The 14,718-nt window shown below is 53.4% G+C and overlaps 1 protein-coding gene across 1 annotated transcript in view; it reads left to right on the top strand.

The window, feature by feature from the left end:
- The window catches only part of Mroh2a (maestro heat like repeat family member 2A), a 51,107-nt gene that overhangs the window by 14,123 nt on the left and 22,266 nt on the right, over positions 1-14,718 (top strand). Inside the window, exons 6-20 of the mRNA XM_076866408.2 lie at positions 591-742; positions 1,278-1,421; positions 2,221-2,313; positions 2,499-2,577; positions 2,687-2,800; positions 4,857-4,933; positions 5,748-5,867; positions 6,149-6,259; positions 7,034-7,181; positions 8,190-8,230; positions 8,748-8,889; positions 9,128-9,180; positions 9,688-9,795; positions 13,373-13,492; positions 13,655-13,777. Of these exons, the coding sequence (XP_076722523.2) occupies positions 591-742; positions 1,278-1,421; positions 2,221-2,313; positions 2,499-2,577; positions 2,687-2,800; positions 4,857-4,933; positions 5,748-5,867; positions 6,149-6,259; positions 7,034-7,181; positions 8,190-8,230; positions 8,748-8,889; positions 9,128-9,180; positions 9,688-9,795; positions 13,373-13,492; positions 13,655-13,777 (1,625 nt within the window). The remainder of the gene's footprint in view (positions 1-590; positions 743-1,277; positions 1,422-2,220; positions 2,314-2,498; positions 2,578-2,686; positions 2,801-4,856; positions 4,934-5,747; positions 5,868-6,148; positions 6,260-7,033; positions 7,182-8,189; positions 8,231-8,747; positions 8,890-9,127; positions 9,181-9,687; positions 9,796-13,372; positions 13,493-13,654; positions 13,778-14,718) is intronic.

Genomic DNA, 14,718 nt, shown 5'->3' with positions numbered 1-14,718 from the left:
TGAGCAAGAGGTATGTTCTTCATTTCCCCAGACATTTGCTCAGTCTCCTGATTGTTTGGCCTCTGATCGGCTCTCCTGGGGTCAGGTGGCTGAGACACGTGGAGGCCTTTTACAAGACCATGGCATAGGGGGTAGAGGCCGTCGTGTGCCTCTGTAGCTTGCTCTGTAGTTCAGCGTTTGAGACTAGAGAGGGGGTGGACGTTCAGAGAAGGGGACGTCAGGGGAAGCCTCTCCCTTTAGGTTAGACTCCGTCCTGTCTTTAATGCAATCTGATCAGCTTGCCCAGAGCACGGTGACTTAACATCTATTTTCTTGATGATCAAGAAAAGGAGGGTCGAGCCTGTTGGCTGGGCTCTCCATGGGAATCCCCAGGACATGAGTAGAGAGTCTATTCCAGGCCCCACCACAGACCCTGCCTCAAGGGCAAGGGGCTTGGACACACCTGTGTGCTCGACTGTCACCCAGGTGGCACAACTGGGGAGCCAAGGGGTGAGAAGCGGGGAGGGTCTCGGCCATCCAGAGAGGGGCTAGGAAGATTTGGCTCTGCTTCCGGCCCCTCTGGCCCCATCTGCCACCTCTGCTGCCGGCAGCCACGGAGACCTTCTGTGAGACGGTGCAGTTTTACCTGAGGCACCTGGAGGACAGCGTGTACCCCGTGATGACCGAGGAGCAGTTTGCTCTGAAGCTGTTCCCCATGTACCGCTACTTCGTGACCGTGTGGCTGAGGCACCACAACCCAGAGGTGAGCTGCGCCCTTCCAGGGTACCTGTTCCCCTTTGCCACAGTCAGCAGACTGGGCTGGAAGTGCTGAGGGACCCTGGGTCCAGCCTCTCTAGGGTTCTCTAAGGGCTAGAGAAGCTGTGACCGGCCGAAGGGCAGAGCTAGCCACGTGGAGGGTGCTTAGCCGCAGGGACCCACCTAGCTTGCTTGGTGAGCTGGACCCTGTAAAGGCCCCTGAGAGACGTTAGATGTGGGCTCCTTGCTTCAGTGCGACGTGCGGGTGTCCTCTGTCTTGTCCACAGGAGCTATTTGCACTCTGACTCTAGGGACTAGGACTATTTTAACGAGGAAACTGAGGCCCACAGAGGTTCTGTACCCACCCGAGCTTACCTGGTTGTAGGTGGGACCCCAGGGTAGTGTGGCCATGCTGTACTGTCCCTGCAGCCTTGGGCTCCCACTCTGCCTCAGGTCCCTCCTCCTCTGTGTCCTCGGAGTCAGTGGGTGGGGCCGAGATCACGGGACTAGCTGGGACTTCGGGGACCCCATTTCCTGGGCAGGTGAAGATGGGGGTTGTCAAGTCCCTGAAGCCCATGCTGAGCCTCCTCCTGCCCAACGATGAGCTGCGGGAGCAGGTCTACGACTACATCCCCCTGCTGCTGGCCGAGTACCAGGGCAGCCTGGAGGCCATCTTCATCACACAGGTGAGGCAGAAGGCCCAGGGGGTTTGGGTCCCCAAGTGTCCAGGGGAGTCATGTAGGTGAAGGTGAGGACGCACATATTTTGATGACCTATCAACAGACCCCACATCTGTACCTACAAGGGGCTGAGGAGCTTGGTGCTTGTCGGGTTTATGGAAAATGAACTCTGTCATTCCAGGTGGAAGGGACTAGCCCTGAAGAGTCTTGGAAGGCCCTAGGGGACCATGGCCTTTGTGTTAATTTAGTAGGACTGCTGTGATTAGGAATCACAAGAGTCTTGGGATCCTTAACTAATTATGTCTGCAAAGACCCTATTTCCAAATAAGGTCACATTCTGAAGTTCCAGGTGGATATGGATTTGGGGAGGACACCATTCAACCTGCAGCAGCCTTTGGCCCAGCTGAGATGGAGATGCTGCCAGGTTCCAAGTGGAGGCATGGTCTGGGCTGATGGCCACTGTAAAGGGGCCATTCGTCCACAAACAAGGCTGGCACTTAGCTGCAAAAGCAAGAAGCAGAAATGAAAGTGATGGAAATGGGGAACCATCCTTAGATCTTTGCAGCAAAAGGAAGATGAACAGGCCTGGGTGATGTGTTCAGAATGTGCTCAGTACGGGCACTTCCCAAGCTTCACTGTGCCTAGGAATCACCTGGACCTGGTGGGGATTACCAGCGGGTCTGTGTTTCTAATTAGCCCCTGGGGAGGCTGGAGCCACCAGTCAATGGCCCACAGAGTAGCAAGCACCTAGTCTGACCCTGAGTTGGTAGAAGGCCACCTGCAACAATTTGTCCATCCATTGCAGGTTTTGAGACAGATTCTGGAAGTGTCAGTTGCCACCAACACCCCCATCCCCCAAATGCAGCTGAACCCCATTTTCATGGAGCTGCATGTGCAGGTGAGTCCGGCAAGCTCAGCTGCGACCTCAGGGTGGGTCTGCAGGAAGCAGCTGCAGGAGGTAGCCTCGCCCTGGCTCACTCTTGAGCCTCCTGCACCCTGCGGGGTGCAGGCACGGTCAGGCTGGGCTGCCTGTGTCTCCTGCCCCTGAGATCTCCCCTGTCCTCCCTGCATCCCCGTCCCCAGGTGTGCACCAAGGCCCCAGCCCAGCATCAGTACAGCAGCCAGAACCTGATGGAGATTGTGCACTGCTTCATAGCCCTCGGTGAGCCTCGGCCACAGGGCCCTCGCCCCTGCCCGCAGGTCTGCCGGGAGCCTCACCGAGTCCCAGCAAGGCCAGAGGGAGTGACGAAGGGGCTTATTCCACTCCACAGCTCGCTCCTACCCCAAGGAGCTGATGAAGTTCTTCTTCAGCCAGATGGAAGTGGGTAAGGAGGCCATCCGCGTGGGGACACTGACCCTGATTCGGGCTGTGGTGAGCGCGGAAGGTGAGCATCAGTGGGCAGGTGGGGTGGCAGAGGTGCCTCTTCCCCCTTAGAGACACTGCTGTGGCCCCAGGGAGCCATGTCTCTTGGTGGCTCCTTATTTTTCTAACTGTGACTCGAACCAGCACTCTGGCCCACCCCAGCCTCTGAGTCTGGATCTCCCTATGGACCTTTAAAGGGGATCCAAAGGCCAGATCTACAGTGGCCCATGGATTCCATGCCTACCCTGAACCTCTGTCTAATCCCTGAGCCCCAATTCCAAACCTGGCCTTGGCATCAAAGGTAACAGATCTCCCCACCAATTCCCTACTGACATGGCACCTATGAGTTTGAACAAAGTGCCCTCTGGGACAGCGTGTACCTTGAGGGTACTTAATGGTTGGAAGAACGTGGGCAGCTCCCGCTTGGCCTTGAAGCTGCCTGCCTCTGTGCAGGGCAGACTGTGGGCTGGGAAGTGCTGAGGGATTCCAGATCCAGCCTCTCTGGGGTTCTAAAGTAGGTAACTAGATGTGAGGCACCTTCACCCACATGAAAACTTCTCTCTTAAATAAATGCAAATTTAAGTAACAATGAGATCCTATTTACCTAGTCCGTGGACAGAGATGCTAAGGATGATAGCTAGAGTTGGCCTAGCCATTTCTGTAAAAGGCCACATAGCAAAGGTATTTTTAGTTTTGTAGGCCGTATGGACAAGCATCTCTCACCTCTGCCACTGTAGAGTTAAAGCAGTTGTAGACTGCCGAGCTGGCCATGTTCCAACAAAACTTCACTTACAAAAAGATTGGACTGCAGGCTCTGCTTTTCCCATTCCTGGTCTAGGCAACAAGAAACCAGCTCTCCATACTTCACTGGAAGAGATTTTAACTGATAAAGGACTGTGGATGGTCAATCAAATCAGGGCCAAACCTTGGGCTCAATAATCTAACATTTTGTCAATTATGTGAAAGAAATAATTGCCAAAGGTGATTTGACATGAATGTCCATTAAAACATTGTACTTAAACCAAAACTTCAGAAACAGCTGCGGTGTTTTTCTGCAGGGAATTTGTGGAATAAATTACAGTGTATCTTCATAATGGGATGCTATACACCAAGGAGGAGTGGTGGAGTGGGTCCCTAGTTTTCCATGGCAAAGCTGCTCTGTCGGTATTAAGCACAGCATCACAGTGCGGGGCAGGGCATATGCCATGGCCTCGGGTGCATGAAGAAGATCTGCTCTGGGCACACTGACCCTGTGAAGAGTGGTTGTCTTTTATTTTAATTTCGCAATGAACATGAACAAATTTCACGTTCAGAAGAAATAGAGTGTCCATCTTAGAGGCGAAAACCTGAAACTGTGCCCTTCTCTTACCTGCCACCTTCTACCTGCCCTGGTTTCCTCTTTTCCTACCCAGTGGTCACTAGGTGACTCCAAGCCCTGAACTTCTTGTTGTACTGCCTTTCCAGACGGCTCCAGGACCTTCTCTTCCTTGCCTCACTTAATCTTCCTTCTTTATCTGGTGTCAGTTATTTGACTTGCACACAGGCCCACAGCCCCATGGTGCGCTGGGCACGGTGTTAACACGTTCCTGCTCACAGTGGCTCTGTACGGGCCACACTGTTCTTGTTCACACACAGCCACGGAAGGGCTCAGCAGTGCACCTGAGGCCACACAGCTGGATTGTGGTGGAGGCAGGGTCAAAGCCAGGCAGCCTGGCACCAGTCCACAGTCTTCACTGCTGAGCTTTGCCGCCCTGTGTGCCCAGAGTGGTGTGCCCGGCTGCAGGGATCCAGGGCAGGGTTCACGCTCTTGCGTGGAGGCCTTGCCTTAAGGAGAGGGTACCGGGGTCAAAGGAGGCCTGTAGCCAAGGGGACAAGGTGTGAACCTACGCCGTCTGGGCCTGAAGGGAGGGTGCTGCTGGGGACAGTATGAGGAGACGCTGTGCCCAGGGCGAGCCTGGCTAGAGACATTCTAAGAGAGTGTCTTTGGGATGTTGGAGGGGATTTAAGGGGAGGTGACAGGGAGAGGCCTCCTGTTGTCTCCCTGAGCCACAGACCTCAGACCGGTCTTCCTTTTTCAGACCCCAAAATGAGTCTCAGGACCATCTACTTGGCCATTCGGGTGGTCAAGAACACCCTCTCTGATGCACGGTCCAAGGTAACAGGGCAGGAGCTGGGAGAGATGGCACGAGGGGACCCCGTCAGGGAACCAGCTCTCTGGGGTGGGGACCTTGATGGAAGCCCTGGCTTCCCACTCAGTCCTGAGTAGGCCCAGAGGAGAGTGGCTATGAGAGCCGGCTCTGCCCAGGAGGCCCTGGTGGTCACTGAGGAGCTTTCAGGGCCATGTCTTGGCACGGCCACCAGGTGGGAGGGGAGCCCAGCTGAGCTGCACTGGCTCCAGCCACATGGCGGTGTGCCCCCAGGAACAAGAGCTGGGACCACAGCCCCAGCTCCAGGGCAGCCTCAGCCACAGCCTCCGGTCCAGCTGTGGACTGGGAAGGGGTAACTAGGACGGGGGGGGGGGGGCGGGGGGACAGCACAGAGGTTGTGAGGGAGATGGGCAAGGAACATGGGTGTCAGGAGAGGAGATCTTCAATGCCTGGAGGCTTCCAGGGGAAAGTGCTGGCTTTCCTTCTCCTCTGCGTAGCGAGTCTCCCTGGAGTAAGCCCAGAGAGCCCAGGATGAAAGACGGGCCTTCCCCCCCACCCCCCAAGACCCCTAAGATGGGCCACCACATGTCACAGGGTAGGAGTAGGTGTGTCTCAACATGGGCACACCACAGGGTGGGTCCCCCAGATGCGATGAGGCGTGGTTGCCAGAGTGGGCAGGAGCCAGGTGGCTCCTGAAGCCCCTTCCAGCCCTTAGCAGTGCCAGTTCCCAGATGTCTCACCCGACAGGACTGGGTACTGGGTGCTGAGTTCCTGCCCTGGGGCCCTCCCCACACCAGCAAACCGTGGCCCTGTTCCCCTCAGGTGAGGATGGCTATTCTCCGCATCATCGGCCAGTTGGCTCTGTCAGGCTACCAGGACCGGATCAAAGGTTGGGGCCTGAAGTACGTGTCTGTGCAGCTGACCCTGTCCACCTACAAGCTGGTGAGTGACCCTGACATGCACACCGTGGAGCAGATGGGCTTTAGAAATGCTTCCAAAGCATTGAGCAGGAATGCTACTTTATGGACCTGTGTTTACAACGCAAGGGCAGAGGGTCCAGGTGTGTGCAGGAGACACACAGGCAGGAGACCTGTGCATAGCAGTGAGCATCCGGGAGACCAGTGTCTGGGCATGGATTCCCCAGCCGAGGAAGAAGACCACCCCTGAGACCACAGCAAACCCCTGCTAGCCCTCTAGCAGGGGCCCTTTGTTCTGTCTTCCAGAAAAATCGCCGGGACAACTTTTATCAGAGGGACTTGGAGGAGAAGATGGTCCACAAAGTCACCATGGACACCGTGAAGACCATAACCTCTTCTGTCAGTGGCATGACCAATGTGAGTCCACTCCTTGCCCAGCCAGCCGCCATGGTAGAGCCAATGGCTGCTGTCCGCACCTGGAAGACTGGAGAGAAATGGGCACGTGGCGGCTCTGCACTCTCACCTCTTCCATGCTCACTGTCTGCAGCAGCTGGGGGTTGGGGGGTCTTTGTCTTCCACTTGCCTGAGCTCTTTCCCTTCAAAATTCAATTCCAGAGCCATGTATTTTGTGGATGTGTTTGTGTATGTGTGTAAGCAAACAGTCCATGAGCACTTAGCAAGTTCCTGCTGTGTGAAAGATGTGAAGGTACAGGCTAGGAGGACTCTACATGATCACAGGGAACCCAGAGTCATAGAGAAACAACTTTCAATTGCAATGAAATGTGACATAGCAATAAGATAGGAAAAATTCACTACAAAAGCATCAAGGAGGGGCTGTAAATCTGACTGTCACAACTGGCAAGCACAGCTGGGTCATCTGCCCAGCATGCAACTCCAGAGGATTTGGGGTCAGGAAAGGGGCCTAGACAAAGACAGTGCATTGGGTGTAGGTCTGGTATGAGGCTGGCAGGCAGGGTGTGAGACAGCTCTAGCTGGGTGAATGCCACCGAGACCCTCCTGACAAAGGCCGGGCTGGCAGGAGTCAGTGTAGGCTGAGTCTGTCAGTGGTGTCCGGGGCCAGCTCTGGGGAAGTTGGCTGGGGCCTCTGCTGTGCATGTAGCTTGCCAGTCTTGGATGGCCCTGGGATGCGTCCAGCTGGTCCTGGGTTCCTTTTCCCCTGCCCCACCCCAGGAGTTCTGGGTACGGCTCCTGTGCTACATCATGGAGACAGACTACACGGAGGCCTTGACACCCATCTGCATCAGCCTCACGAACCTGGCCGAGCGCCAGCTCCACAGCAAGGATGCAGAAGCAAGCATGAGTGGCAAGTGCAAACACGGTGAGCAGGAGCCCTGAGCCCGCTGGTGGGACCTGGCTGCTGGGTCTGTTCCTTGTCACCCTTCCCCAAGTCCCCTCCACAAAATTCTCTAGGAAGCGCCCGGAATGCACCTTGCCCCATCTGAGGAGGTGCTGGAGTCCTGTGGAACTTCCTCCTGGGAGCACACTCTTCAAGTCCCCATGTCCCCAGTCCACACTCCTGGCCCAGACCCCACCTTGGGGGCCTCCTGCTCAGGCTCTCTCCAGGTGTGGTCTTTCTGGGTCTCTGTTCTGCTGACCTCTCTGAGTCAGATAGAGGGACTATAGTTGTTCATCCAGGTCTTCTGTAAACTGACCCCATGATGAGTCTGTTAACACCAGACTCTCGGAAAAACAGCTATGCCCGTCTACTATGGATTGCTCTGTCCCCCTCCTTCCCACTTCTAGTGCTGAGGGGGCTGCTCTCACGGGCTTGGGGCTTCACAGGGATGGCTGTGACTAGTGATGTTGGTAATTTAGTTAGGCCTTCAGGATCCATGGTCTGCCTAGCTGGCCCCCTGAGGTCTTCCTCGTGGCCCTTTTAACTTTGGGACTGGGTCCCCTCCTGGGCTCCAACACCTGCAACTTCCTAGCAGGCCTGGCCCCTCCCTTGTTTATCCGTCCAAGTCCCGTGAGTTTGCTTTGCATGGGCTCATTGACTCCCAAAGCCTGCAGGGGACAGGACGGGTGGGAGCAGGCTTTCTAATTACTGCTGGCTCAAGGGAAGCCAAGGTTCACAACAGGGGACAAAACACTATCATGGCAAGTCTGGTAACCGTTGCAACGACCACCCAGGGGTGAGGTCTGAACAGTACCTCCTGCACTCAGCACGTCAGCATGAGTTTCCCTTGTGCTGAGTCAACTATGGTGATGTTCTTTATTGGAAAGTCCCCTGGGAAGGCACCTCCCAGGGTCAAGTCCCCCTTGGGTATGTGGGTGTGTCCTGGTATGGGATGGGCAGCCTCAGTTCAGGTTGCATCTCCTTCCTCAGTGGACCTGCCTGCACCTCAGAAGCTGCTGGCCCGTCTCTTGGTGAGTGGCTGACCTGCACATGCCCGGGCCTGGCAAGGCTATGTCCTGTGGTGCCTCTCTCTTGAACTGTTCATTCCCTGAGCCCCAGGAGCAGAGAGCCAGGGTGCAATGAGGGAGCTGGGTGCTTAGCAGGACAGAGTGTCCCAGACCCCTATTGTCCCTGTTGGGGAGAAGTGGCAGGGGCAGTGTGCTCAGATGGCCAACTGAGCTTCCTCTGCCCGGAGCATCTCCAGGACACTATCAATGGGCTGCCTGCCCCTGTGGGTGGGGGTGAGGGGTCTGTTCTGTGGATAAAATCCATGCTCCACTGAGGCTTGGGGTGGATGAGGAGGCCAGGCCTGGCCACTCCTGCCCCGCCCCCATCAGCATTTTCTGTAGGGGCCTCTCTGTCCCCCAGAGATCCCTGGAATCTGTTTGAAAACCACCCACCTTCACCTCCACTTACAGTGAGGGCCATGAGCCCCAAGACAGAGGGAGGTGTCAAGCCCTGCTGCTCTCATGAGCTGGTATCTTGTAGGTGCTGATGTCGTCACCCTACAAGGGGGAGGGCCGTGGGATCGCTATGCTGCAGCTCCTGAGGACCCTGAGCCACAGCATTGCGCCCTCCATGGCCAATGTGTGGGAGCAGGAGATCCCCCTGCTGATCCGGTACCTGGAAGGTGAGGTGCCCACCTCGTGTGTTCACTGGGCACAGATTGCACCGCTTGGGCACCAGGAACCCAGGCTCCAGGTGGACCCACGTGGCCTACTTTGGTCCTAAGAGCTGGCCAAGGAGCGGGAGGTGGGGAAGGAAGTGCTGCTGGCCAAGGGCTCTTTATGGAGGCCTGGGGTGGCAGCAGGGTGCTGACCAGGGACGACAGAGGGGCAGCCCGTGCCACCAGCTGTGTGCCCCCACAGAACACACGGAGTTCACCTGGAATCAGAAGGCCTGGGAAGACAAGCTCATTCAGGTAAGGGCGACGAGGCTGCTGAGACCTGGACGGGTGGGAGAGCCAGTGGATGGGAGGGCATTGGTGGGGTTGGACAGGCAGGAGAGCCAAGGAATGGGAGGGCATTGGTGGAGTTGGACAGGCAGGAGAGCCGAGCCAGTGAATGGGAGGCCATTGCTGGTGTTGACTTGCGAGGTTTAGGGTCCCCTAAAGGACATGTTCTCCTTCTGTCAGAGAAGATTTGGAAAGTATAAAGTCCCTAGCTATAATCTCTCATCAGGGAGACCCCAGAGAACCCAGTGCCTGGGGATGCATCAGTGTGGCAACTGTACTGTCAGCCCCCAAAGGCACAGCCATTCCCTACCCACAGACACCAAGCATTAGTGCTGGATTGGGGCTCCATGGACTGTGAGCTAGAGATTTGGGGAAGGATGCCCAGAGAGGGCAAGCCATTACTCAAGATCATACAGCATTCCCAGGGCCCAGCAGGGAGCAGGGCTGGTGTCCATGGATCTTCTTTCTCCCCAGTTTCTGAGACTTTCCCTCAAGACAACTCGGGGGACCAGCTGGAGCCTGCGCCTGAGTAAGGAGCTGAACAACCAGATCGGGAGCTTTGATAGCCCCTCTTTGGAAAAGGTTTGTCCCCACAGCACAGAGCGTTTGGACAGGGAATAGGGAGTGCAGAGGGTCCCCACGTGTGGGAGACCAGCAGGACCGTGGCTGTTTGCAGTTCCTGGGAGAAGGGGCAGGTGGTATAGTCCAGGGAGTTTTAGTTTTTTGTTCTGTTCCATCTGGGTCTTTGATTTGTTTATGTTCCAGATTCTGGTTGGTAATCACATGAAAAATGATTTAAAAATCCTTTTTTGTACAAAACTAAACAATTGTTGAAAGAAATTGGGGAAGGTCTCAATAAGTGGCAATCGCCTGTGTTCATAGACATAGGATTATAAAGATGGTGATTCTCCCCAAATTTATGTACAGATTCAACTCCTCCATAATCCCAGTTAGCTTCCCACCCCTCGTACACGGACGACTTAATCCTCAAATTCATATGAAAACGCAAGGGGCCCAGAGTAGCCAACAAAACTCACTTCCTGATTCCAAGTCTTCTGACCCAGCTGCAGTAAGTAAGACAGGGTGGTCCTCACATAAGGATAGACAGCACTGAGAGTCTAGAAATAAACTCTCACATTTATGGTGAATAGATTTTTCAATAAGGGTACCAAGACAATTCAACAGGCAAAGAATGATCTTTTCAACAAATGGTGCTAGGACAACTGGATGTCCACGTGTAAAAGAATGGAATTGGACCCCTTCCTCACACCATGCACACACATTAGATTGGGTAGTTGGCAAAAATAAGAGCTGAAAGTGTAAAATTCTTAGAAGAAAACTTAGGCATAAGACTTCATGACTTTGGATTAGGAAAGACCTTCTGAGATAGGACATCAGAAAAGAATAGGTGATAAGAGAAAGAAAAAAAATAGAATGAGCATCATAAAAATTAAAATCTCTTGCACTGAAAATAATACCATTGAAAGGATGACCCACAGAATGGAAAAACATATTTGCAAATCAAACATTTGTACAACAGTTGTAACACACACACACAAACATGTGTGCACACACACACACACAGCAACTTATTAATACAAAGACAGGTTAACTAAAAATGAAAAAGGCATGTAAATAGATTTTTCTTCAAAGATGATGTATATATGGCCAGTAATCACACGAAAAAATGTACGTTTTAAACTTCTTCTCTGATATTTCTTCTACTATTCTGTTATCGGAGTACCTTGGTTTGTTTGGGGTGATTTGTTCCCTTGCTTTTTCATATTGTCTATGTGTCTGGGTCTGAGGTAATAGAGTTTCTATCCTGGGGACTTATAGCATCCCTGAAGGTTTCTAGTACCTCACCATGTAGGGGGAGACAAATAATAACAACAACCAATGCAAACAATATACAGCATTAAACAAAGTAGTTCCTTCTATCACATCTACAATATTAATTGCCCCAATAAACAGAAATGATATGATTAGTTATTGCCTACTATAAAAAAGTAAGTTTGCCAAAGGGTTTACAATGGTGAACAGGGAGAATGGTGAATAGTGAACAGGGAGAGAATAGAAGTGATATAGGATGTGATCATTATAAGGGAGGAGGATAGAAGATAGAAATAAAAAATTAAAGGAAGAGTGAAAAAGAGAACAATAGAGATTGGCTGTTAGCAGAAGAAAAGAGAGAGTTGGGGAAACAGTTAAGAGAGAAAATATATGTAAAGTAAAACTTTTAAAAGTTAAAAATAAAAATAAAAGAATACAAAACAAAAATTAAATACAGTAATCAAACATGCTAGGCCTCAAAAACTGATCCATGAAAACAAACTGTCTTGAAAAATGTTGAAATGAGAAAAAAACAAATATGAGTGTTGTATAAATGACCATGAACCATTAAGGTCACAATTAAATACAGAAAAGAAAAAAATCTTGATGGAGAGTTAAAGAATTCTTCCTGTTGGAGTTCACAAGACTCCCAGCTTCTCAGCAGTGTTAGGTGGGGTCTTCTGGAGGGCGCTGCTCCGCCCTCTGGGTTGCTGGAGCAGGAGAGGTAATCCCATAGGCAGAATTCCTGGAGGCAGGGTTTAGGCTCAGGTGGCTCTAGGTGCTTTGCTGAATACCAGTTGGTCTGGAGATTTCAAATCAGCTCCCCTCCAGGGCCCAGCCATTGCCAGTCCACATTGGAAGTCTGCACCCCAGGATCTCCCCTGCGTTCCATTTCTGTGGTGGAGGAACCCATCCTTAGTCCACTAGGTCACCTCTGGACCCCACGTTTCCTGGGCGTGATTCAGTCTCCAAACTCAATCTCTCCTGCCCTTCCCTTTCGAGTTCCGGGCCAAGTGCATCTCCCCCAGCGGATCCTGCAAGCAGCCAGGTTGGAGGTGGAGGGAGAGAGCCGAGTGGGTTTTCACGTCCAGTACCCCCTGTGTAAACCTCTCTCCATGTTTGGTTTCCTCCTGGTCACTTAGGCACACTGTGTGGTGCAGTGTGCGTTTTCCAGGTCGGCATTTCAGGCCGAACTCGGGTTTGCCAGAAATCGGCTTCCCAGCTGCGGGCCCCGATGCTGCAGCTGCAATACTGTTTCTTCCTCATTCTCACACACTGCTGGGAGAGACGGGGCTTCTTTCCTGCACAAGGGTGTTGTGCACCTGCCTGTCGGTTTAGTCGGACGGTGTCTTTGATCTCTAAATTCACCATACCCAGACATGGTTTGGGTGGCCTAAAAATTCCCTCGTCCCTCCACTTGGCTCACAGAGGGACTGCTCAGGCTGGTGCCTCCGACTGTGCAGTGGCTGTAGCCTGGGGTTTCTTCCTCATTTTATTATAGCCAACCTCCCGAGTCCCCAGTCTGCTTTGAGTGTCCAGCTTAAATTCCAGACGAGTCTCCCGTGTTTCCTGTTGTTGCTGTTGCTCACCCACCCAGAAGCTGCCCAACTCCTTTCTTGGTTTCACTCCGCTGAGCAGCCAGGAAGGCGACCTCCTGTATTCCATCCTCTTGAAAACCCTGACCTGAGTTGAGGCTTTCGATAAGCCAGTGTTGGAACAGGAGCCTCAGAATGGGACCGCTTGGTTTTAAACCCCGGTTCCAATTCCTGTGTGTTTTTCTCACCTCTGAATACAACAGCATTTACCTTATCAAGTTACCGTGAGGATTACGTGATTCTTCTTATGTTTCCAAGTATAAAAGTAAAATTCTTACAAATAATAATAATAAAGTAACCCACTAGAAAAATTGGGGAAAGAATATAGCCAGAAATTAAAAGGGGTAATATGTCTCAGGAGGAGAATAGGGAAAGATGGCCAACGTGACTAGTAATCAGAGAAGCAGGTCGACAGGAGGATGCTCCAGGCTCACTGAGCATCCCTGGGTCAGGGAGTGGGTGGAGAGACCGGTGGGCCCCCCTTACTAGGGAGAGGATTTGACTTAGGCTGCTGTAGATGTACACCACGCCTGCCTGTATACAACCAGACCTCCAGAAGAAAACTGAATATTTATTTTAAAGAATATAGGACTCACATAGATATATGTGCAGTATAAGATGATAATAATAATGATAAAAATCTGCAGGGATGTGTAGGAAGCCCTCCGCAACAGTGCCACCTGGAGGGGGAACGGGCGGTCTGAGCTCCCTCCCTCCCTCCCACTCTCCAGGGCTTTCTGTACCGGGCCTTGGGCTTCACCTTGGCCATGGGGCTGGAGGCTGACAAGGTGGAGCTGCTGCTGCTGGAGCTGCTGTACAAGACGGACTACAGCAACGACTTTGACCGGGAGGTGAGGGTGTCCACAGCCCCTCAAACCCCCCAGGCCCCTTTGGATCCCAGGGGACGTGTATTCATTCATGTGAACATGCATGCATGTGTGTGCACGTGTGCTCGCACCCCTGCTCTCCCCCTGCTCCAGGCCCTCACCCTGCCTGGCGGGGTCTCCCCACAGGGCGTGGTTCTATGCTTTGGCCTGTGTGCCCGGGGCCAGGCGAGGACCGTGCTCAACGTGCTCCAAGACTTCGAGGACAGGATCCAGGAGTCGGAGCAGTCCTGGCAGATCAGTGCCTGGCGGGTGAGGCCCCCCGCTCCACTCTGGCCTCCGGGCCTCTGAGCACAGCACAGCTGGTGTGCCGCGTTCCCCTGTGTCTCCCGTTGCTTCGACGACTGAGAACATGTGAGGAGCACAGGGAGGGCCTTTGCAGGAGCCTGATATCGTCAAACAGTCGTCCCTGAACACTGGGTCCCTCAGTCCAGGTGGAAGCCTCCTGCGTGCAGGACACCACCCATCAGCTGTGAGGGAGGGAGGTTGATGGGGACACCACCAACCAGAGGCCACTTGTGCACTCCTTCACACCTTCATCAAGGTCAAGGCTCCTACCAAAGATGCTGGGTTGGCGCTACCCACGTGCTAAGTGGACCGTGTATGCTGGAGGGGCCGTGTGTTGGAACATGAGCCTCAGAATGTGACCGCTTGGTTTTAAACCCCGGTTCCACTTCTTGTGTGTTTCTCTCACCTATGAAAACAATAGCATTTACCTTATCAAGTCCCGCTGTTTAGAGAAGAGGACATGGAAGTTTGTCCACATGCACAAACTTGGACAGGGGAAGCCAGGTCCCTTCTCTGGAGCCTCAGAAGACGATGCTGCAGGCTGGCTGAGCCACCATAGGAAACCATCTGCTGTCAGTGCCCTGGGCTTTGGCATTGACCTCAAACCCCTGCCTGGAGTCTGGTTGTGTGGATGGAGAGAATTAAGCCTGTCCCTGGCTTCTGCCCCAGCTCCTCCCTCAGCAGAACTGAGACCCAGACCTACCCAAGGCTAGCAGTGCGTGGGGCCCCGGCGTCCTGTGCAAGGGAAGTCTGGCCTCCCACCGCTCCTCCTGCTCAGAGGGTGTGAGCACCAGGAAGGCAGGGCCACGGGTCCTCAGCTCAGGAGCGTTGGCCTTGAGCAGGTGCCTACAGGGAAGGCATGAAGCAGTACAAAGGCAGCCTCTGGGTAGGGGTGTCCCCCCAAC

The sequence above is a fragment of the Callospermophilus lateralis genome, chromosome 9 (genome assembly GCF_048772815.1).
Source record: "Callospermophilus lateralis isolate mCalLat2 chromosome 9, mCalLat2.hap1, whole genome shotgun sequence".
In the NCBI taxonomy this organism is placed as follows: domain Eukaryota; kingdom Metazoa; phylum Chordata; class Mammalia; order Rodentia; family Sciuridae; genus Callospermophilus; species Callospermophilus lateralis.
The sequence above is the reverse complement of the archived record's forward strand: the minus strand, read 5'-3'. Positions and strand labels throughout refer to the sequence as shown.